The 25,000-nt window shown below is 42.5% G+C and overlaps 1 protein-coding gene across 5 annotated transcripts in view; it reads right to left on the reverse strand.

The window, feature by feature from the left end:
• Positions 1-25,000, reverse strand: part of LOC128688933 (putative neural-cadherin 2) — a 971,397-nt gene that overhangs the window by 98,582 nt on the left and 847,815 nt on the right. For all 5 annotated transcript variants that reach the window (XM_070085435.1, XM_070085434.1, XM_070085431.1 and 2 more), the window contains exons 4-5: positions 10,166-10,281; positions 8,418-8,582 (exon numbers count right to left, since the gene is read on the reverse strand). In XM_070085435.1, coding sequence (XP_069941536.1) covers positions 8,418-8,582; positions 10,166-10,281 — 281 coding nt within the window. The remainder of the gene's footprint in view (positions 1-8,417; positions 8,583-10,165; positions 10,282-25,000) is intronic.

Raw genomic sequence — 25,000 nt, forward strand, 5'->3', positions numbered from 1 at the left:
TTCATCCTGTTCCCTACTTGTATGTCTCATAACAATAAAATGCTTTCAAATGAGCTGATGTAGGAGGCAGCTCTTAGCTTGTCAATAAAGTTAGAACCTTAACCTGTAAATAGCTTGTCAATAAACCTAGGGATCCTTAACCTTGTCAAACCATGTAAAAAAAAAAAAAAAAAAAAAAAAAAAAAAAAAAAAAAAAAAAAAAAAAGAGAAAAAAAAAAAAAAAAAAAAAAAAAAAAAAAAAAAAAAAGAGAGAGAGAGAGAGAGAGAGAGAGATAAAGTTGGTGTACGTGTACGTGCGCGCGAGCGCTGGATACTTCTCAAACAAAGCTTCCTCCCACAACAGCCCAAAACAAAGATCATTTACTGTCAAAAAAACTGAACTGACTCCTGCAAAGGAAAATGTACCTTAAAATTGTTCAGTTTAAGTCTTGTTGATGTGTGGAAGATTTATGTTTTCAGTGTCCGAGGCTCCGTTGGCTGATTCACGAAATTCCCACCACTTAAATCTTGATAAAGAACGAAATGCCATTTGGAACTGACTGGAAGATTTTTTGTGTGGGAAAGGATTTGCATTAGATTTAAACTTCTTGCTTGATCACCATTTTACCAAGTAAATTTTATTCTGCGCTTTCTTCCGAACTTTATTGTTTGCATCTCCACAGGCTGAGTATATTCTAAAGCTGAGTATATAATCTCTGTCATAGTTTGTTTACGAATACCTTTATTAATGTTACAAACCTGCAGTACTGCGCTGGGCTGTCAGCAACCACATTGACAGTGTCACAAGCCTGCAGTACTGTGCTGGGCTGTCACAGCAACTGTGCTGGGCTGTCAGCACATTGACAGTGTCACAGTAAGCAACCACTGCAGTGTACTGTGCTGGGCTGTCAGCAACCACATTGACAGTGTCACAAGCCTGCAGTACTGTGCTGGGCTGTCAGCAACCACATTGACAGTGTCACAAGCCTGCAGTACTGTGCTGGGCTGTCAGCAACCACATTGACAGTGTCACAAGCCTGCAGTACTGCGCTGGGCTGTCAGCAACCACATTGACAGTGTCACAAGCCTGCAGTACTGCGCTGGGCTGTCAGCAACCACATTGACAGTGTCACAAGCCTGCAGTACTGTGCTGGGCTGTCAGCAACCACATTGACAGTGTCACAAGCCTGCAGTACTGTGCTGGGCTGTCAGCAATCATACTGACAGTGTCACAAGCCTGCAGTACTGTGCTGGGCTGTCAGCAACCACATTGACAGTGTCACAAGCCTGCAGTACTGTGCTGGGCTGTCAGCAATCATACTGACAGTGTCACAAGCCTGCAGTACTGTGCTGGGCTGTCAGCAACCACATTGACAGTGTCACAAGCCTGCAGTACTGTGCTGGGCTGTCAGCAACCACATTGACAGTGTCACAAGCCTGCAGTACTGTGCTGGGCTGTCAGCAACCACATTGACAGTGTCACAAGCCTGCAGTACTGTGCTGGGCTGTCAGCAGTCATATTGACAGTGTCACAAGCCTGCAGAACTGTGCTGGGCTGTCAGCAACCACATTGACAGTGTCACAAGCCTGCAGTACTGTGCTGGGCTGTCAGCAATCATATTGACAGTGTCACAAGCCTGCAGAACTGTGCTGGGCTGTCAGCAACCACATTGACAGTGTCACAAGCCTGCAGTACTGTGCTGGGCTGTCAGCAATCATATTGACAGTGTCACAAGCCTGCAGAACTGTGCTGGGCTGTCAGCAACCACATTGACAGTGTCACAAGCCTGCAGTACTGTGCTGGGCTGTCAGCAACCACATTGACAGTGTCCCAAGCCTGCAGTACTGTGCTGGGCTTTCAACAACCACATTGACAGTGTCACAAGCCTGCAGTACTGTGCTGTGCTGTCAGCAACCACACTGACAGTGTCACAAGCCTGGAGTACTGTGCTGGGCTGTCAGCAACCACATTGACAGTGTCACAAGCCTGCAGTACTGTGCTGGGCTGTCAGCAACCACACTGACAGTGTCACAAGCCTGCAGTACTGTGCTGGGCTCTCAGCAACCACATTGACAGTGTCACAAATGCACAAAAATTTGTACACAAAATTAATACTAAACAGTGAACACAAATATCGCAGAGAACCAGAAATCACAATGGCAAATACTCCAGCTGACAGCCTGAGAGAGTCTATTTGGCAGGAACACTTACCATAAGCGTAACCGAGCCAATCCCCAAGTACTCCTTGAGTTACCAATCAGGCTTTAGGAGATCTTATTCAACCGACACCTCCCTAATTAATCTGATGTATTACATGAGAACTGAAATGCCGATAGGGAACCTCATAGGAATGGAAACATATATATATATATATATATATATATATATATATATATATATATATATATATATATATATATATATATATATATATATATATATTAATATAGGGAGGTTCCACCTCTGGAACTGTCCTGGGGACCCTCATCCTCAGAGAAAAGAATAAACATACTTCAGGGTGAAGTCAAGGTTCTCCCTGAAGTATGTTTGAATATTGTCTTCTTCTACCACCCCCTATATTCTACATTCTACGTAGACTTTATTTAATGAGAAAATACATTGACAAAAACACAATAGGGAGTAGAACAACATAGATAACATCTCAGAGCTAAATCTCGAATACTTCGTCCAGCTCCCCGGTGGTGGGCCGCGTGCCCAGAATGCTGCAGGCATTTCTCCTCTGGATCGCAACACTGAGTCTCTGAAAGAGGAAACTGGTCGCTCTGTGACCCTTGGTTTCTGTGATGAGTTTTTCACCCAGCTCTCTGAGGAACTTTAGAGCACACTCGCCACATGTTCCAAGGGTCTCTGACCCTACTGGGATGAAGTTATAGCATGGGGGCAGGCCTTCATATTTGTGGGTCTTCTGGATCTCCCTGTAGCTGGCGGCTCCACTCCCTTCAGCTTCAGAGTATGGGAAGTGTGTAATATATATATATATATATATATATATATATATATATATATATATATATATATATATATATATATATATATATATATATATATATATATATATATATGTCGTGCCTAATATGTAAAACTGGTCAATTAGCAAGAACTCATTTAAAATTAAGCCCTATCTAAAATTTTCTCTTATACGTTTAGAGATATATTTTTTCATTATTGTTAATGTAAAAATTTTTAATTTTGCACCAAAAGAATCTTAGAAAACTTACCAAACCTTATTATAACAATAACAATTTATTTTAGCCTAACCCAACTATATATACTTTAGATTTGTTTACAATAATTTAATAATAAACAAACACAGTGAAATATATTTTTTTCGTTAGGTTCAGAATGATTTTGGCGAAATTATTGCATACACAAATTTTCGCTTGTCCTATATGGCAAGATGAGCGTTGCTATTTAAGCCAAGATCGCAAGTTCTGCCTATTCGGCACGACATATATATATATATATATATATATATATATATATATATATATATATATATATATATATATATATATATATATATATATATATATAATATATGAAGGGTTGTTGAGTGGTTCGGACATGTAGAGAGAATGGAACGAAACAGAATGACTTCGAGAGTGTATAAATCTGTAGTGGAAGGAAGGCGGGGTAGGGGTCGGCCTAGGAATGGTTGGAGGGAGGGGGTAAAGGAGGTTTTGTGTGCGAGGGGCTTGGACTTCCAACAAGCATGCGTGAGCGTATTTGATAGGAGTGAATGGAAACAAATGGTTTTTGATACTTGACGTGCTGTTGGAGTGTGAGCAAAGTAACATTTATGAAGGGATTCAGGAAAACCGGCAGACCGGACTTGAGTCCTGGAGATGGGAAGTACAGTGTCTACACTCTGAAGGTGGGGTGTTAATGCTACAGTTTTATAAACTGTAGTGTAAAGCACCCCTGTGGCAAGACAGTGATGGAGTGAATGATGATGAAGGTTTTTCTTTTTCGGGCCACCCTGCATTGGCGGGACTCGGCCGATGTGTTAATAATATATATATATATATATATATATATATATATATATATATATATATATATATATATATATATATATATATATATATATATATAGGTAGTAGGTTGGTAGACAGCAACCACCCAGGGAAGTACTACCGTCCTGCCAGATGACTGTGAAACAAAAACCTGTAACTGTTTTGCATGATGGTAGGATTGCTGGTTTCTTTTTCTGTCTCATAAACACGCTAGATAACAGGGATATCTTGCTACTCCTACTTACACTTTGGTCACACTTCACAGACACGCACATGCATATATATATATACATACATCTAGGTTTTTCTCCTTTTTCTAAATAGCTCTTGTTCTTTTTTATTTCTTCTATTGTCCATGGGGAAGTGGAAAAGAATCTTTCCTCCGTAAGCCATGCGTGTCGTATGAGGCGACTAAAATGCCGGGAGCAATGGGCTAGTAACCCCTTCTCCTGTATACATTTACTAAAAAAGAGAAGAAGAAAAACTTTATAAAATTGGGATGCTTAAATGTGCGTGGATGTAGTGCGGATGACAAGAAACAGATGATTGCTGATGTTATGAATGAAAAGAAGTTGGATGTCCTGGCTCTAAGCGAAACAAAGCTGAAGGGGGTAGGAGAATTTCAGTGGGGGGAAATAAATGGGATTAAATCTGGAGTATCTGAGAGAGTTAGAGCAAAGGAAGGGGTAGCAGTAATGTTAAATGATCAGTTATGGAAGGAGAAAAGAGAATATGAATGTGTAAATTCAAGAATTATGTGGATTAAAGTAAAGGTTGGATGCGAGAAGTGGGTCATAATAAGCGTGTATGCACCTGGAGAAGAGAGGAATGCAGAGGAGAGAGAGAGATTTTGGGAGATGTTAAGTGAATGTATAGGAGCCTTTGAACCAAGTGAGAGAGTAATTGTGGTAGGGGACCTGAATGCTAAAGTAGGAGAAACTTTTAGAGAGGGTGTGGTAGGTAAGTTTGGGGTGCCAGGTGTAAATGATAATGGGAGCCCTTTGATTGAACTTTGTATAGAAAGGGGTTTAGTTATAGGTAATACATATTTTAAGAAAAAGAGGATAAATAAGTATACACGATATGATGTAGGGCGAAATGACAGTAGTTTGTTGGATTATGTATTGGTAGATAAAAGACTGTTGAGTAGACTTCAGGATGTACATGTTTATAGAGGGGCCACAGATATATCAGATCACTTTCTAGTTGTAGCTACACTGAGAGTAAAAGGTAGATGGGTTACAAGGAGAATAGAAGCATCAGGGAAGAGAGAGGTGAAGGTTTATAAACTAAAAGAGGAGGCAGTTAGGGTAAGATATAAACAGCTATTGGAGGATAGATGGGCTAATGAGAGCATAGGCAATGGGGTCGAAGAGGTATGGGGTAGGTTTAAAAATGTAGTGTTAGAGTGTTCAGCAGAAGTTTGTGGTTACAGGAAAGTGGGTGCAGGAGGGAAGAGGAGTGATTGGTGGAATGATGATGTAAAGAGAGTAGTAAGGGAGAAAAAGTTAGCATATGAGAAGTTTTTACAAAGTAGAAGTGATGCAAGGAGGGAAGAGTATATGGAGAAAAAGAGAGAGGTTAAGAGAGTGGTGAAGCAATGTAAAAAGAGAGCAAATGAGAGAGTGGGTGAGATGTTATCAACAAATTTTGTTGAAAATAAGAAAAAGTTTTGGAGTGAGATTAACAAGTTAAGAAAGCCTAGAGAACAAATGGATTTGTCAGTTAAAAATAGGAGAGGAGAGTTATTAAATGGAGAGTTAGAGGTATTGGGAAGATGGAGGGAATATTTTGAGGAATTGTTAAATGTTGATGAAGATAGGGAAGCTGTGATTTCGTGTATAGGGCAAGGAGGAATAACATCTTGTAGGAGTGAGGAAGAGCCAGTTGTGAGTGTGGGGGAAGTTCGTGAGGCAGTAGGTAAAATGAAAGGGGGTAAGGCAGCCGGGATTGATGGGATAAAGATAGAAATGTTAAAAGCAGGTGGGGATATAGTTTTGGAGTGGTTGGTGCAATTATTTAATAAATGTATGGAAGAGGGTAAGGTACCTAGGGATTGGCAGAGAGCATGCATAGTTCCTTTGTATAAAGGCAAAGGGGATAAAAGAGAGTGCAAAAATTATAGGGGGATAAGTCTGTTGAGTGTACCTGGTAAAGTGTATGGTAGAGTTATAATTGAAAGAATTAAGAGTAAGACGGAGAATAGGATGGCAGATGAACAAGGAGGCTTTAGGAAAGGTAGGGGGTGTGTGGACCAGGTGTTTACAGTGAAACATATAAGTGAACAGTATTTAGATAAGGCTAAAGAGGTCTTTGTGGCATTTATGGATTTGGAAAAGGCGTATGACAGGGTGGATAGGGGGGCAATGTGGCAGATGTTGCAAGTGTATGGTGTAGGAGGTAGGTTACTGAAAGCAGTGAAGAGTTTTTATGAGGATAGTGAGGCTCAAGTTAGAGTATGTAGGAAAGAGGGAAATTTTTTCCCAGTAAAAGTAGGCCTTAGACAAGGATGTGTGATGTCACCGTGGTTGTTTAATATATTTATAGATGGGGTTGTAAGAGAAGTAAATGCGAGGGTCTTGGCAAGAGGCGTGGAGTTAAAAGATAAAGAATCACACACAAAGTGGGAGTTGTCACAGCTGCTCTTTGCTGATGACACTGTGCTCTTGGGAGATTCTGAAGAGAAGCTGCAGAGATTGGTGGATGAATTTGGTAGGGTGTGCAAAAGAAGAAAATTAAAGGTGAATACAGGAAAGAGTAAGGTTATGAGGATAACAAAAAGATTAGGTGATGAAAGATTGGATATCAGATTGGAGGGAGAGAGTATGGAGGAGGTGAATGTATTCAGATATTTGGGAGTGGACGTGTCAGCGGATGGGTCTATGAAAGATGAGGTGAATCATAGAATTGATGAGGGAAAAAGAGTGAGTGGTGCACTTAGGAGTCTGTGGAGACAAAGAACTTTGTCCTTGGAGGCAAAGAGGGGAATGTATGAGAGTATAGTTTTACCAACGCTCTTATATGGGTGTGAAGCGTGGGTGATGAATGTTGCAGCGAGGAGAAGGCTGGAGGCAGTGGAGATGTCATGTCTGAGGGCAATGTGTGGTGTGAATATAATGCAGAGAATTCGTAGTTTGGAAGTTAGGAGGAGGTGCGGGATTACCAAAACTGTTGTCCAGAGGGCTGAGGAAGGGTTGTTGAGGTGGTTCGGACATGTAGAGAGAATGGAGCGAAACAGAATGACTTCAAGAGTGTATCAGTCTGTAGTGGAAGGAAGGCGGGGTAGGGGTCGGCCTAGGAAGGGTTGGAGGGAGGGGGTAAAGGAGGTTTTGTGTGCGAGTCGCTTGGACTTCCAGCAGGCATGCGTGAGCGTGTTTGATAGGAGTGAATGGAGACAAATGGTTTTTAATACTTGACGTGCTGTTGGAGTGTGAGCAAAGTAACATTTATGAAGGGATTCAGGGAAACCGGCAGGCCGGACTTGAGTCCTGGAGATGGGAAGTACAGTGACTGCACTCTGAAGGAGGGGTGTTAATGTTGCAGTTTAAAAACTGTAGTGTAAAGCACCCTTCTGGCAAGACAGTGATGGAGCGAATGATGGTGAAAGTTTTTCTTTTTCGGGCCACCCTGCCTTGGTGGGAATCGGCCAGTGTGATAATAAAAAAAAAAATATATATATATATGTATATGTATATACATATATATATATATATATATATATATATATATATATATATATATATATATATATATATATATATATATATATATATATATATTTCGGCACGTGCAGCATCACTCTGTGTTATGAAGAATAATCACAATCGCTGAATCTTGTGTATAAGTACCATTTGTTAGTAAATTTGACATGGCAGACACTAGGCTGTCTGATTGACCAAGGTTCCAGCCCCGAAGTTATGTCTTAAGTCTATACATTTGTGATCCTTTTTTTCATATACTTCAAGGCAAGGAAGGTCAGCAGGTTTAGTGCAATGAAAGATAGGGCAATTGTAATTCAAGGGATGAAAAACTCTTCGCCAGCATCAAGGCTACCCCTCCTCTTGAAGAAATTTGTGTCTGTAACAGACAGGTGTCTACAACTAACATATGTCTGGAACTGACGTGTGTCTGCAGCAGACATATGTTTGCAACAGACGGGTGTCTGCAACTGACATGTGTCTGCAGGAGACCTCTCCTCCAGCATTACAATCATCTCTATTCGACTGATAAAGTCTGCAGTGCGAGCGAGAGATTTCATAGGGAAAAAAGAAACCTAAGTGTTGCACATGGTCTGTCCATCATTTTTCAATATTGTATACCATATATAATATGAAAGAAACACTTCATCTCGGCGTTAGTATTAAAATGCTATGAAGGTTTTACACTTGAATGAGACTGACCGTGAGTATGGTCTTGGGAAGGTGCCTGTCGTCCTCTTCAGTGATCTGAGTTTCATGGAGGGTCCTGGGAAAGACAGGGGCGTGGTCGTTCTGATCTACCACCCGCACCACCACCCGCGCCTCGCTTCGCCCCTCCCCCGCCGCAGCCGCAACCACCAGCTCGTGCTGCGGTAGCCACCGCAGGGCACGCCAACCCAAAGAGGAAAGTTGTTAAAAGTTAAGAATAAAAGTCACAAACCCGTAGCTAAAACAATTCACGAGTCACCGGAACATTGGGATTTCTCCCTTCTTAAAGACGAAAAGCTAACTAAAATGATGCACGTTCTTAGGCATTCAAGTAAATTAAGATGTTTTATAATCCCTAAAGTTTAGCAATATTATGTTGGGTTGCTAATTTTGCTTCACAGTTTAATCTAGGCATGTAAAAAAAATTGCATATTTTTACAAGTTTAAATGGCCAAAGTTACTGTTCACGGCTTTATTTAGATTATGCAACTCAGATCTGGTCTCCACACGGCAGTACGATGATAAAATATACCCACAGTACATGGGTTATCGAATTTTATTTATGAGGACGTTTCGCCCACCAGGAACCTCTCTGATTCATATAGAGAATAATAAGACATGGTTGGAGGGAAGTCCCGAGGTGGAAGAATGAAATCAAGTACGAGTAGCCAGGAGAATGAGGTAAGGTGATCACAGTATCAGGGAGAATAAGCCTCGCTAAGACTTTGGAGATTATGTATGAGTCAGAGTTTTGAGAAATAGTATTAGTTGTGGCTATTACTGCTGTATCTAAACAAACTAGTGCAACGGTCAGTTTAAATGAGAATTCCTGGTGAAATAATTGTCTTCACAAATGCAGTGCCATAACATGCACATTGTGTCTTATTTACATACGGGTCTACGTATTACAGAATGATGCAGTAAGATCACAGTAAACAGGTAATCTCACAATATGCAGAACAACCAATGTGAAAAAATAGTGAACTTCTTCGACAATGTTCCTTGACAAAGTTCCTTGATAATGTGAGAAATCACAGAAACGCTTGGAAGTTCACTATTTTTTTTCACAGTGGTTGTTTTGCATATTACAGAATGAATATAAATGCAGTGGAGAACAGGCAGAGGCATGAAGAAGCTAATTCGCTGATGAAGAATCGTTCTTGAAAAGTGTAGCATGAGGGGAGATACTGTATGATTGAGGTATACACGTGGAAGACTTGTAAATATGATGAGGCTTCAAGATGGGGAAAAAATAAATTTAGAAAAAATATGGAAAAGTACTGGTTTGGCCATGGATTTTTTGATGAGTAGAATAATCTTCCAAATAGCGTCATTGAAGCTAACGCCTTAGGTAACTTAAAGAACAGATTGGAGAAATAAACTAGTGAGGAGGACTGGGTGCTAGAATGACTTGTCGATCATGGGGGTCAGTAGGTCTCTAACAGTACTACTCTATTCTTACGTTCCTATATTGGGTAACCGATTTCCTTGGCGAATGGGAAGTGGAGGCGAATATTCCGATGACTCCAATTCTCAACAAATTCACACACTGTAAATGAAACTAGTTTCGGTTCGTTCTGGGCTCGTAGAACAAGTATCTTCATCACGATACAGGGCGAACCACAACTTTTTACTTTCACTTTCATTGTGCATCCTATGGAATATTAGCAGCTTACCTAAATATCTTATAATAAAAGCCAAATCCATGTAGGCGATTCAGCGAGAGAAGACACTAGACTCACCTGTTCTTGTTGTTCAAAGTCGAGTGGCTGGGTGAGGGTGAGACGTCCACTGGAACTATCTAAGGCAAAAAGTCCTTCCTCGTTGCCTTCCTTGACTGTGAAGACCACTGGCTCACCTGAAGCAGCAGGAAGAGGGCGAACATTGGTCAGAATTAGAAGAGTGAGAAAGGAATGTTAATTAATTGGAGTAATGGAGAGTGGGGAGGCGCTGCTCCTACGCTGAAATCCTTTGATGGAATTGATTATGCTGTCACCATTAAGGAACTGTGTGAAAATGTTAAGAGCGTAGGGTAAAAAATTATTAATGAGCTTTTTTTTTCACCACAGTGGCCGCTACTCGCCAAGGTAGAGTGACCCAGATGAGGAATCATTAATCATCGTCTTCTCACTAAATGTCTTGCCCAACATGCGCCGATGTTATAATCCAAATAACCCTTGTAAGTATAACATTATTTTCTATCGTGTATAGTGCAAGCTCTTTACTTTCCACTTCCACCGGCAGTTCAATATTCATGAAGAGTCAGTCTAAATGTGGGTTATATACTGACTCTAAAAGATATCTTAGGAGACTGGTGGTAAAATAAATTGTTCTTTTCCTTTTGCGTCTCTTTCTCTCCAGGGATTCCCATTAATATTTAAGAGAGGAGACTGCAAATGTGCAATGAATTATCTCCCTGTTAGTCTGAGATCTGTCTAACTAAAAGTGGAAACCATTACACCTGACAGGATCGTAAATTTCCAAGGTGAATATAACACCAGATAATCAACTTGAACTCTGCAACAAAAGATTCTATCTGGCAACCTTTTTTTTTTATTTCATTGCGTCTTCAATTTTCGTACTGGTGAAAAATCTAAAAGCATTCGTTTTCTCTCGAGATTGTATAAATAATTTTCATAAGGGTTTAAAGGTTTTTAAATTTTATTTAATAAATTAGAAAATTTCAACTGATTTGTACGTTTGGTGTTTGAATAATATTTTTTGATGAGTGGTAGACGGATGGAGTAAGCATGATCTACTCAGTTTTTTAATTCAAGAGTGTCCATCAACAGAATTAATAATGGTGATTCGGATTTACTGATATAAGTCAATAAACCATTATAAAAAGGGACGAATGTGATACCAAACAACTGAACACTGAGGATTGTACAGACTTGTATCATCATGAAGAGAGAATAACAGATGTTATATTCCATGATGAACAAAGCTTTCATTATACCTGAGCCAAATGTTAATAAATTTATTAGCCAGGTAGACAGCAACCTTCCAGGCAGTTATTGTCTTCTTGTTATATATAGTAACTTGGTAGACAACAACCACTCAAGGATGTACTATCGTCCTGTGTTATGCAGGTTGCTGCATTTTATGTAAAGAGAGGTTATATTGCAAGGAAAAATTTCCATAACTGTATAAATGTCAGCATATTGGAACGCTCTGACATCACTCCTCTCAGAGTGTTCCAATATGCTGACATTTATGCAATTATAGAGAATTTTTCTTGCAATGTAACCTGTCTTCACATAAAATACAATATGAGAGTGAAATAGTTTGCTGATAATTGTCTTGCACTCTGTCAGGATTGCTTGTTCTTTGTTTTGTGATCTTGCAAGATGGAAGGTATATCATATAATCTTCTACATAAGCTTCCATTAAATTTGCCCTTATAAAGGTTCGTATAGGTTCCTATATTGCAAATGTAACTTTATATAATGGTTATCTGGTTAATACGGTTTAAGGGTTGAGACATTTATGCAACTTATGGGAATCTTTATTAAGGAAACGTTTCGCCACACAGTGGCTTCATCAGTCCAATACAAAGCAGAAAGGTTTTCAAAACCATTCATCACAACTGTCAGACACTGCATCATCATGGAATCTTGATACAAAAAATTCTTCAACACTTGTTCAACCTTTGGACGAAGACCTACTTCGACTAGTGGATGGTATCACTATGACCCCGCCTCCGCCTGCTTCACCTTACCTGACTACAGTATATAAGCCACGTCTACGGCCCTATGCTGTACATTCTACAAGATTGAAGGACTGAAAACATCGACTCCAGGCTAAGGGACTGCTTACCTCAAACTCTTCCTCTCCTTACACCTTTCTGCTTTGTATTGGATTGATGAAGCCACTGTGTGGCGAAACGTTTCCTCAATAAAGATTCCCATATGTTGCATAAGTGTCTCAATCTTCAACTTGTCGGTTTTCAAAATCATTCATCACAGGGTTTAAAGGGTATAGACTGCGTTACGATTATTAAAGCTGCATGTAACTTCATTACAACCAGACAAGAATATTTTAATTACTAAAATAAGAATTAAGGTAAACTCTTAGCATATATACGATGGGAGAAATACACCTTTCTCTGTATATAACCTGTATCATATATAATATGATGTTGAGTGGTATATTGGTCTACAACCAGTTTAATTCTATATCTGTAAAGGCATGTGTGTGTGTGTGTTCTCTTGGTTTATGTAAAGTTCTTATGTAAAGTCTTCATCACGCTAAAATCTTTGGTATATCGCCTCTCGTTTTCCAACCCATTTTATTAATATAAAATCATAAACCGTGTGTGTATATATTCTTGTGGTGAGAGTGGCGGAGTGCACACTACTGGCGGCAGTGAATTATTTTTGTCATAATTATCACTGTGTTAACAGTTGATAATTAAAGATCATATAACTAAAGGTCATATAAATATTGCAGTGGTATTGTTATTCCGAAGCTGCTAGAAGGAACACAGGAGACTAGTTTCTGAAGAATGTCCAAAATGAACAGCAGGAAATTGTAAGAAGGGGTGATGCAAAGGAGTGGGAGGGGGAGCGGGGGAAAAGGTTGTCATCTTCGAATTAATGAACACTCAGATGACATCACCTGCAGCAAACTTCAAGCGAAATTAAGAGTACGAGTCGAGCCAAAAGACTTAATTAAAACTTTTTATTACATGTGTGTGTGGAGAGGAGTGAACACTGGTGAACCTACATCAAGGCTGAAGAGAGAGGGGTGCCAGGGGTTCGGGCCTGAGAGACAGCCTCAGGATACCGACTCTTCTAATTACAGTGACGTATCATAACTGTTATAGGTAAATATCATATTATACAATGGACTTTATATTATCAGTAAATATATTACTGTAGCATATTGTCCTCATACAGATAGTTAAGATGCCAATCGCCAAATCAACCTACATATACTTTTGTAATTAATAGGACATTTATTAACAGTACATTAACTGTTACAATGAAAAAAATTGTAGTTCAACTAGTCCCATAAAATTTAATTCAAAATAGCTTTTGCCATGAAAGAGAAATTAGTCAGTTAGGATGAAATTTGTGACGTTGCCACTTCTGACTATTTTCACGTGTGGCAGAAATAATATAGCAGATGCCTGTAATGAGGGAAGCAAATTTAATATACAGAACACAACATCTCTTAATAACTGGTTCCCTATAGATATCTGACCCTAAATGACATGTTAGGAACTAGAATATGGTTATAATTATGACATTGATGTTTAAAAGGGTGGACGGGTAAGCTAGTGGAAGGCCTCCGTCAGATGACCAAAAGCTCCAGTGTCGGATCATCATATGAGTAAACACTCTCGTTGGGAAACACTCACTCTGTTTCCTGACAAGTCTTACCTAACCTACCCTTGGAAATAACAAGTCTGGGAAGCTCTCAGTCTTACATACCTATACTTATTACAAGCAGTTTAATGAGTAATAAGTGTAAAGTATGTAAGATGACATAGGATTTACACTTGACAGGGCCCCTGACGAATATGTCAGGATCGATGCCAGCTAGAACAGCGGCTAAGAGACGAGAACCACAACTAACCGTAGCGGCAGAACTTGAGAGACTAACTCCTGCTAGGTACCATATCTCTCAGCGCGACCGTCAATCATTCAGAACCTGGTGTGCATGATCATCAACAATTCAGAGCCTGGTGTGCACGACCGTCAACAATTCAGAACCTTGTGTGCGCAGTGCCGATACTTGTACATAAAGATTTCCCGTTTATCAGCTGAGGTAGTCAAGCAATAATATGAACCCTACTTACATATACATATACACACCTGTCGGTGTATATACCCTGAGATATTCACATCTCTCAGTGTATATTCCCTCACATATGCGCGCCTCTCTGTGTATATATCCTGGAATATTCAAGTCTGTCAATGTGCATACCTTGAGAGGCGCGCTCACCTCTCCATATGTTCTCTCACTATCTTCCATACCATTTTGTTTTGTTTTATTTCAGCTTATTTACTGAAGTTTCAGCGTGTGTGTAAGCTAATGCAGTACTTTAACTGAAGTCTGAGTGCCTCTGAAATCATGGCAATTTCCGTGTTTCATTATATTTTTTTTTTATTATTTTTTTTACAGTGAATCGAGGCTGCTGGTCCTTCATAACTAATTATCATTACTCGTCACTGCTCGATTATAATTTACAATTTACGTTTCCATCGTAAAATTCAGCTTTTCGAAATGATTTAAGGGTCATTATTTCCTTTGCATGTTCAAATTATTAATTAAAATTATATTTGATAGGCCTATATAATTAGAGAGGATTTCATAGTGTCATGAGTCATTTAACACAATAATTAGGTAATTTGTAGGGTAAATAACAAAAAGGCACAATACCGTGACTGGAACGATACTCAAATAACCCGCACATAAAAGACAGAAGCTTACGACGACGTTTCGGTCCGACTTGGACATAAGTCGTCGTAATTAGGTAATTTGTAGGGTAATTAGGCTCCCAGTGAAAAGGGGGAGGGGGGTGCCTTGATGCCGGCGAAGAGCTCCTGACACAAGGAACTAGAACCGAAACCTCCACAACCGCTAATACCTACAACCACCACATACCTACCAGCTACCTAATACCACTACTACTACTACTACCACCACCACCACCACCACCACCACCACACCACCTACCAACTACTCACTGCAGTTACTCACGCTCACCACAAGGAACAACAACATTAAAGAACAGAAAGCACCACCACTAACAACATCAAAACACCTACAACATCTACTATATGCTACAGAGGCCGTATGTTGGTTGGGTTGTAAAATCCACTAGGAACAGTGGATGGTGCCGAATAGATAGCCATTGGATTTTGGCTTAAATAACAATGCTCTTCTTGCCGAATAATGCAAGCAAAAATTTCTGTATGCAATAATTTCGCAGAATCATTCTGAACCTAACGAAAAAATATATTTCATTGCGTTTATTATTAAAATATTGCAAACCTATCTAAAATATAAGTATTTGGTTGGATTGAGCTAAATTAAATTACGCTTGTTATAATAAGGTTAGGTAAGTTTTCTAATTTTTTTGGTACAAAATTACTAATTTTTACATTAACATCAATGAAAAATATAAATCTTTAAACGTATAAGAGAATTTTTTTTAGAAAGGACTCAATTTTAAATAAGGTCTTGCTAAGTGACCAGTTTCACCTATTCGGCACGAAGAATACAGACACAGACACACACACACACAGACACACACACACACAGACGCACACACACAGACACACACACAGACACACACACAGACACACACACACACACACACACACACACACACACACACACATACACACACACACATACACACACACATACACACACACACATACACATACACACATACACACACACACATACACACACACACATACACACACACACACAGACGCACACACACACACACATACACACACACACATACACACACGTACACACACACACATACACACACATACACACACAAACATACACACACACATACACACACACACACAGACACACACACACACAGACGCACACACACAGACACACACAAACACACACACATACACACACTACGTAACAGGACCTTAAATCTTCCCACACTGGAGACATATATTGTCAATGCCTAATACTCTTAAAAAAAATGTGGGAGCTCACTAACTTATAAGTATTAATTTTGCTTGGAGTGAGAGAGATAGGGAGAAGAGATGGAGGGCGGGTGGAGGGAGAGATCGGAGGAGTGAACATAGGAACACTTGGAGTAAGAGTCTGGGGAAGTGAGCGAGTAAGGGAGTAGTTGAAGAGTGATCAAGGAAGAAAATGAGGGAAAGGGAAGGTGGAGTGAGAGACCAGGGAGTCAGGGAGAGATCAAGAGAGCGAGCAAGACAGCAGGTAGTGTGTGGCCAGGGAGCAGGACAGCAGGTGGACTGAGGCCACCTGGTTACCTGGAGGTTATTCCGGGGATCAACGCAGCCGCGGCCCGGTCCATGACCAGGCCTCTCGGTGGATCAGGACCTGATCAACCAGGCTGTTACTGCTGGCCGCACGCAGTCCAACGTACGAGCCACAGCCCGGCTGATCCGGCACTGACTTTAGGTATCTGTCCAGCTCTCTCTTGAAGGCAGCCAGGGGTTTATTGGTAATTCCCCTAATGCTTGATGGGAGGCTGTTGAACAGTCTTGGGCCCCGGACACTTACGGTGTTTTCCCTTAGTGTACCAATGGCGCCCCTACTTTTAATTGGGGGTATTTTGCATCGCCTGCCCAGTCTTTTACTTTAGTAGGGAGTAAGACAGCAGGTAGAGTGTGGCCAGGGAACAGGACAACAGGTGGAAAGACGCCAGGGAGCAGGACAGCAGGTGGAAAGACGCCAGGGAGCAAGACAGCAGGTGGAGTGAGGCCAGGGAATAAGAAAGCAGGTGTAATAAGAGACGACGGAAGCAAGGGAGAAAGGCAGCAGAAGGGAAGGGAGAAAGGCAGCAGAAGGGAAGGGAGAAAGGCAGCAGAAGAGAAGGGAGAAAGGCAGCAGAAGGGAACGGAGAAAGGCAGCAGAAGGGAAGGGAGAAAGGCAGCAGAAGAGAACGGAGAAAGGCAGCAGAAGGGAAGGGAGAAAGGCAGCAGAAGAGAAGGGAGAAAGGCAGCAGAAGGGAAGGGAGAAAGGCAGCAGAAGAGAAGGGAGAAAGGCAGCAGAAGGGAACGGAGAAAGGCAGCAGAAGGGAAGGGAGAAAGGCAGCAGAAGAGAACGGAGAAAGGCAGCAGAAGGGAAGGGAGAAAGGCAGCAGAAGAGAAGGGAGAAAGGCAGCAGAAGGGAAGGGAGAAAGGCAGCAGAAGCGAAGGGAGAAAGGCAGCAGAAGGGAAGGGAGAAAGGCAGCAGAAGGGAAGGGAGAAAGGCAGCAGAAGGGAAGGGAGAAAGGCAGCAGAAGGGAAGGGAGAAAGGCAGCAGAAGGGAAGGGAGAAAGACAGCAGAAGGGAAGGGAGAAAGGCAGCAGAAGGGAAGGGAGAAAGACAGCAGACGGGAAGGGAGAAAGGCAGCAGAAGGGAAGGGAGAAAGGCAGCAGAAGGGAAGGGAGAAAGACAGCAGACGGGAAGGGAGAAAGGCAGCAGAAGGGAAGGGAGAAAGGCAGCAGAAGGGAAGGGAGAAAGGCAGCAGAAGGGAAGGGAGAAAGACAGCAGAAAGTCAGCAGAAGGGAAGGGAGAAAGGCAGCAGAAGGGAAGGGAGAAAGGCAGCAGAAGGGAAGGGAGAAAGGCAGCAGAAAGGGAAGGGAAGGGAGAAAGGCAGCAGAAGGGAAGGGAAGGGAGAAACGCAGCAGAAGGGAAGGGAGAAAGGCAGCAGAAGGGAAGGGAGAAAGGCAGCAGAGGGAAGGGAGAAAGGCAGCAGAAGGGAAGGGAGAAAGGCAGCAGAAGGGAAGGGAGAAAGGCAGCAGAAGGGAAGGGAGAAAGGCAGCAGAAGGGAAGGGAGAAAGGCAGCAGAAGGGAAGGGAGAAAGGCAGCAGAAAGGCAGCAGAAGGGAAGGGAGAAAGGCAGCAGAAGGGCAGCAGAAAAGGGAGAAAGGCAGCAGAAGGGAAGGGAGAATGGCAGCAGAAGGGATGGGAGAAAGGCAGCGGAAGGGAAGGGAGAAAGGCAGCAGAAGGGAAGGGAGAAAGGCAGCAGAAGGGAAGGGAGAAAGGCAGCAGAAGGGAAGGGAGAAAGGCAGCAGAAGGGAAGGGAGAAAGGCAGCAGAAGGGAAGGGAGAAAGGCAGCAGAAGGGAAGGGAGAACGGCAGCAGAAAGGAAGGAAGGGAGAAAGGCAGCAGAAGGGAAGGGAGAAAGGCAGCAGAAAGGAAGGAAGGGAGAAAGGCAGCAGAAGGGAAGGAAGGGAGAAAGGCAGCAGAAGGGAAGGAAGAGAGAAAGGCAGCAGAAGGGAAGGGAGAAAGGCAGCAGAAAGGAAGGAAGGGAAAAAGGCAGCAGAAGGGAAGGAAGGGAGAAAGGCAGCAGAAGAGAAGGGAGAAAGGCAGCAGAAGGGAGGGAGGGAAGGGAGAAAGGCAGCAGAAGGGAAGGAAGGGAGAAAGGCAGCAGAAGGGAAGGAAGGGAGAAAGGCAGCAGAAGGGAAGGAAGGGAGAAAAGCAGCAGAAGGGAAGGAAGGGAAAAATGCAGCAGAAAGGAAGGGAGGGAGAAAGGCAGCAGAAGGGAAGGGAGAAAGGCAGCAGAAGGGAGGGAAGGGAGAAAGGCAGCAGAAGGGAAGGGAGAAAGGCAGCAGAAAAGAATGAAGGGAGAAAGGCAGCAGAAGGGAAGGGAAAAAGGCAGCAGAAGGGAAGGAAGGGAGAAAGGCAGCAGAAGGGAAGGAAGGGAGAAAGACAGCTAAAGGGCAGCAAGGGAGAAAGGCAGCGGAAGGGAAGGAAGGGAGAAAGGCAGCAGAAGGGAAGGGAGAAAGGCAGCAGAAGGAAAATAAGGGAGAAAGGCAGCAGAAGGGAAGGGAGAAAGGCAGCAGAAGGGAATGAAGGGAGAAAGGCAGCAGAAGGGAAGGGAAAAAGGCAGCAGAAGGGAAGGAAGGGAGAAAGGCAGCAGAAGGGAAGGAAGGGAGAAAGACAGCTAAAGGGCAGCAAGGGAGAAAGGCAGCGGAAGGGAAGGAAGGGAGAAAGGCAGCAGAAGGGAAGGGAGAAAGGCAGCAGAAAAGAATGAAGGGAGAAAGGCAGCAGAAGGGAAGGAAGGGAGAAAAGCAGCAGAAGGGAAGGAAGGGAGAAAGGCAGCAGAAGGGAAGGGAGAAAGGCAGCAGAAGGGAGGGAAGGGAGAAAGGCAGCAGAAGGGAAGGGAGAAAGGCAGCAGAAGGGAAGGAAGGGATAAAGACAGCAGAAGGGAATGAAGGGAGAAAGGCAGCAGAAGGGAAGGAAGGGAGAAAAGCAGCAGAAGGGAAGGAAGGGAGAAAGGCAGCAGAAGGGAAGGGAGAAAGGCAGCAGAAGGGAAGGAAGGGAGAAAAGCAGCAGAAGGGAAGGAAGGGAGAAAGGCAGCAGAAGGGAAGGGAGAAAGGCAGCAGAAGGGAAGGGAGCGAGACACAATTCATCCTCCTAAGGAAACGTATTTTTTTTTTCACACTGACTGAAGACAGTCAGGAGAGCGACTATGAGAATGTGAAGGTCGAGTTTTCCCCTTCATGTTACTTCAGTCGTCTTCTTGGTTCACAACCTTCAGTCATCTTGGTGGTTCACAACCTTCAGTCATCTTGGTGGTTCACAACCTTCAGTCATCTTGGTGGTTCACAACCTTCAGTCATCTTGGTGGTTCACAACCTTCAGTCATCTTGGTGGTTCACACCCTTCAGTCATCTTGGTGGTTCACAACCTTCAGTCATCTTGGTGGTTCACACCCTTCAGTCATCTTGGTGGTTCACAACCTTCAGTCATCTTGGTGGTTCACACCCTTCAGTCATCTTGGTGGTTCACAACCTTCAGTCATCTTGGTGGTTCACACCCTTCAGTCATCTTGGTGGTTCACAACCTTCAGTCATCTTGGTGGTTCACAACCTTCAGTCATCTTGGTGGTTCACAACCTTCAGTCATCTTGGTGGTTCACAACCTTCAGTCATCTTGGTGGTTCACAACCTTCAGTCATCTTGGTGGTTCACAACCTTCAGTCATCTTGGTGGTTCACAACCTTCAGTCATCTTGGTGGTTCACACCCTTCAGTCATCTTGGTGGTTCACAACCTTCAGTCATCTTGGTGGTTCACACCCTTCAGTCATCTTGGTGGTTCACAGCCTTCAGTCATCTTGGTGGTTCACAACCTTCAGTCATCTTGGTGGTTCACAACCTTCAGTCATCTTGGTGGTTCACAACCTTCAGTCATCTTGGTGGTTCACAACCTTCAGTCATCTTGGTGGTTCACAACCTTCAGTCATCTTGGTGGTTCACAACCTTCAGTCATCTTGGTGGTTCACAACCTTCAGTCGTCTTGGTGGTTCACAACCTTCAGTCATCTTGGTGGTTCACACCCTTCAGTCATCTTGGTGGTTCACAACCTTCAGTCATCTTGGTGGTTCACAACCTTCAGTCATCTTGGTGGTTCACAACCTTCAGTCATCTTGGTGGTTCACAACCTTCAGTCATCTTGGTGGTTCACAACCTTCAGTCATCTTGGTGGTTCACAGCCTTCAGGCATCTTTGTGGTTCACAACCTTCAGTCGTCTTGGTGGTTCACAGTCTTCAGTCATCTTGGTGGTTCACAACCTTCAGTCATCTTGGTGGTTCACAACCTTCAGTCGTCTTGGTGGTTCACAGCCTTCAGTCATCTTGGTGGTTCACAACCTTCAGTCATCTTGGTGGTTCACAACCTTCAGTCATCTTGGTGGTTCACAACCTTCAGTCATCTTGGTGGTTCACAACCTTCAGTCATCTTGGTGGTTCACAGCCTTCAGTCATCTTTGTGGTTCACAACCTTCAGTCGTCTTGGTGGTTCACAGTCTTCAGTCATCTTGGTGGTTCACAACCTTCAGTCATCTTGGTGGTTCACAACCTTCAGTCGTCTTGGTGGTTCACAGCCTTCAGTCATCTTGGTGGTTCACAACCTTCAGTCATCTTGGTGGTTCACAACCTTCAGTCGTCTTGGTGGTTCACAGCCTTCAGTCATCTTGGTGGTTCACAACCTTCAGTCATCTTGGTGGTTCACACCCTTCAGTCATCTGAGTGGTTCACAACCTTCAGTCATCTTGGTGGTTCACAACCTTCAGTCATCTTGGTGGTTCACAACCTTCAGTCATCTTGGTGGTTCACAGCCTTCAGTCATCTTGGTGGTTCACAACCTTCAGTCATCTTGGTGGTTCACAACCTTCAGTCATCTTGGTGGTTCACAACCTTCAGTCATCTTGGTGGTTCACAACCTTCAGTCATCTTGGTGGTTCACAACCTTCAGTCGTCTTGGTGGTTCACAACCTTCAGTCATCTTGGTGGTTCACAGCCTTCAGTCGTCTTGGTGGTTCACAACCTTCAGTCATCTTGGTGGTTCACAACCTTCAGTCATCTTGGTGGTTCACAACCTTCAGTCATCTCGGTGGTTCACAACCTTCAGTCATCTTGGTGGTTCAAAACCTTCAGTCATCTTGGTGGTTCACAACCTTCAGTCATCTTGGTGGTTCACAGCCTTCAGTCATCTTGGTGGTTCACAACCTTCAGTCATCTTGGTGGTTCACACCCTTCAGTCATCTTAGTGGTTCACAACCTTCAGTCATCTTGGTGGTTCACAACCTTCAGTCGTCTTGGTGGTTCACAACCTTCAGTCATCTTGGTGGTTCACAACCTTCAGTCATCTTGGTGGTTCACAACCTTCAGTCATCTTGGTGGTTCACAACCTTCAGTCGTCTTGGTGCCTCCCACCCTCCCGTTCGCACATCACAACTGTCTCACCTTCATGTATTATAACTTCCATTGGTGTCTGGAACATTTCACAAGTAACTCTCATTTTGAGAGGAAATTTATGAAAACAGAGTCTCTTAGCTTATGGAATCAGAGCCTCTTATCTTAGGGAATCGGAGCCTATTAATTTAAGGAATCAGAGCGTTTTAAATTAGGGAATCAGAGCATCTTAAAAATCAAAGTTTCAGACGGCGTTCATTAAGTCACAAATTGTGCCTGAAACTTTGTTTAAAGTTTCCTTTGAGTCTGGATAATTTATGAAATGGTGTTTATATTGGTCAATGGTATTCGCTAACTGGATTAACTAAAGTTAACCTAACTTAAACAAGGGATGAGGAATTAGCTTAAACATTTAAAGTTTAAGAAAAAGATCATTGGCACAAGGGGGACAGGTTACAGTGTGATGCACTGTGGATAAACAGAGGTTTTATTTTTTATGTCGAAGAACAGGATATACGAGCAATACACAAATAACCCGCACATAGAAGAGAGGGGCTTAAGACGACGTTTCGGTCCGACTTGGACCGAAACGTCGTCGCAAGCTCCTCTCTTTTATGTGCGGGTTATTTGTGTATCGTTCCAGTCACGGTATTGTGCCTTTTTGTGTTATTTACATGAGCAATGTACTGGCACTCTATGCTATATGATAGTTACATAGTGGGGACGAATATGTTTCCATGTTATGGTATAAACATTGTTAATGGATATCGACAGGTGGTTTAAAAGGACAAGAGGAGACACTGGGACGTCCCATCTCTTTGTACCTAATGTTCCCATAAGTACTTCCATTAGTACCATGAGACGGACGCTCGTCGACAGCCACATTCTCTCAGTACCGCCCCAAGATTTCATTAGTCTAATAGACATCTGTGTCAACATTATCTTCTTCAAGTATCAAGATGCCTCTTACAAAGTTTTGGGATGACAATAGGCTGCCCCCATCTGTGTGTTTGCCAGCTTTTTCATGGAGAAACTGGAAACCGAGAAATTCAGCATCCTCATTATTATTGCTATTTCTTAGCTAAGACACGTTGATTGTGTCTTGGTGTTCTATCCCAGACGTTTTAATATCCAGGACCTTCCCAAGAAAATCAACACAAACATAAAATTCACTTTGGAACTCGTAAAAGTGGGAAGATTCCTTCCACACCTTCAACCCTTACTTTCTTCAAGAGGAGTGTACCCATGTAACACAAGCCTTCACACGTCTTCTCTTCCCCTGTTTCCTTCATTCGGGACTGCGGGCTCAAGCTGTTCTTAACAAAACGTACACAGAACCTTCCACCAAGCAGTTATAATGCTTCCATGTGGCGGATATGTTGCCAGGAACATCCACCGGGTGCTCGCCAGTGCAACATCAGTGCAGATCCTTCAGCGATGACCTCACTAAGATGCAGAGTCCCATACTCTTTATTTCCATCTTTTGTGGACACTGTCTTAAGAAATAAATACGTGAGACAGGCTGAAGTCTATCGTCTGTAACAGGGACAGTTTGAACAATGCTTGCAACACGGACAATTTGAGCAACCCCTGTAACAGGGGCAACTTGAGCAAGGCTTGTATCAGGGATAACTTAAGCAACGCCTGTGTCCTCCGCAGCGACAACCTGGATTTATACGCTGAAAATGCCTAGAAGCCTCATTAATCGCTGTCGTCTACACCCTGCATCAGAAAGCTGGAAATTATAGTATATCGAAAACATTATCACACCTGATACTATACCAAGTTATGATCCAGTCGCTTCACGACACAACCATCAGGTGACCTGACTTCATCTCAAACTTCATAATCCCATGTCACTTTTTACCTACATGGAAAAGACAGATAGAAGAGGACTTGGAAGTCTACATCGAAGCTATTTGGTCAGAACTATCTACTTCTACCTTGATTAAAGACTGTCGTATATTATCTAGGTGTGCGAGTAATGGATAGAAAAGTAGAAGGCCTGTAAATACTGTTGTATGTTAGAAAGGATGAGAATCCAAGGATCGAAACGTGTGTATGTGTGTGTGTGTGTGTCTGACCATCTTACTGGATAACCAATCCTCTCTAAGCTGGCTTGAGGACGATAGGAGGATTTAATCTCGCTCTCCACCTCACTCCCGTGCCATTTCATGGATTCCGGCACCTCCAACCCCCTCCTTCCCTCCCACCTTAGAGGAACCTGAACCTAACCTATTAGAATTCCACTCTTCTCTCTTTCTCTCGAACCGAAAAGAGGAAAATTCGAGTCATTATTGAAATAGCTATACATTTATTTATAAAAGTAATTTTAATCTTACATTGATATTTCACTTGTTTCTGTGTATAAATTGGTGCAAATCTCTAGTTCAGTATGCACGGCTGATTTGTATGTATGTTCTAGTTTGTATGTATGCGCTCGTTTGTATGTATATATGTATGTATGTACTAGTATCCTATGCTGTCTCTCAGGCAAATATTATTTAAATTTTACCAATGAAATTTTATAAGAGGGAATATCAGAGATTCTCGAGGACCCTCTCCACTCCACGTTATTTATTGTTATTTATGTCTGGCATTTATATTTCTTTGATCTTCCACACATAATCTGCCTTTACTGACTTGCACCCCCCTGACCTGCCTTCCTTGATTTGCTTTTCCTGACCTGTTTTCCTTTCTTTGCTTTCCCTGACCTGCTTTCATTTACGTGATTTCCCTGACCTGCACCCCCTGACTTACCTTAGATGACCTGTATTTCCGGACCTGCCTTCCTTGACTTACTTCATCTGGCCTTCCTTCCCCGACGTGTTTACCCGGGTCTTCCTCCCCTGACCTGTCACCCCTGATCTGTCTTCCCTACCTGGCTTCCCTGCCAGCGAGGTTGTAAATAGAGAGACCCGATAAGGATCAGCTACTGTGAAAGTGTTTTTGTTTCCTTGCGACCTTCACTTGTTTTCCAACGGTCAGCGCGTAAATATAAACATTTCTTTACCGGATCCTCTCCCCCCCCCCTTTTTTTTTGGAGTCCAAGCAAGAATGCATTTCCCTCCCTTATATTTTTACTCCCAGTGGTAAAACATATACAACTGACTGAACTTTATGGTGATTTTGAATGACTTTTTACCTACCTTTTATACTGCATATTTATTCAGTTTTAATCCTTCTTTTTGAGTAAGATTGTTTGATTT

This window comes from Cherax quadricarinatus, chromosome 16 (assembly GCF_038502225.1).
Source record: "Cherax quadricarinatus isolate ZL_2023a chromosome 16, ASM3850222v1, whole genome shotgun sequence".
Lineage (NCBI taxonomy): Eukaryota > Metazoa > Arthropoda > Malacostraca > Decapoda > Parastacidae > Cherax > Cherax quadricarinatus.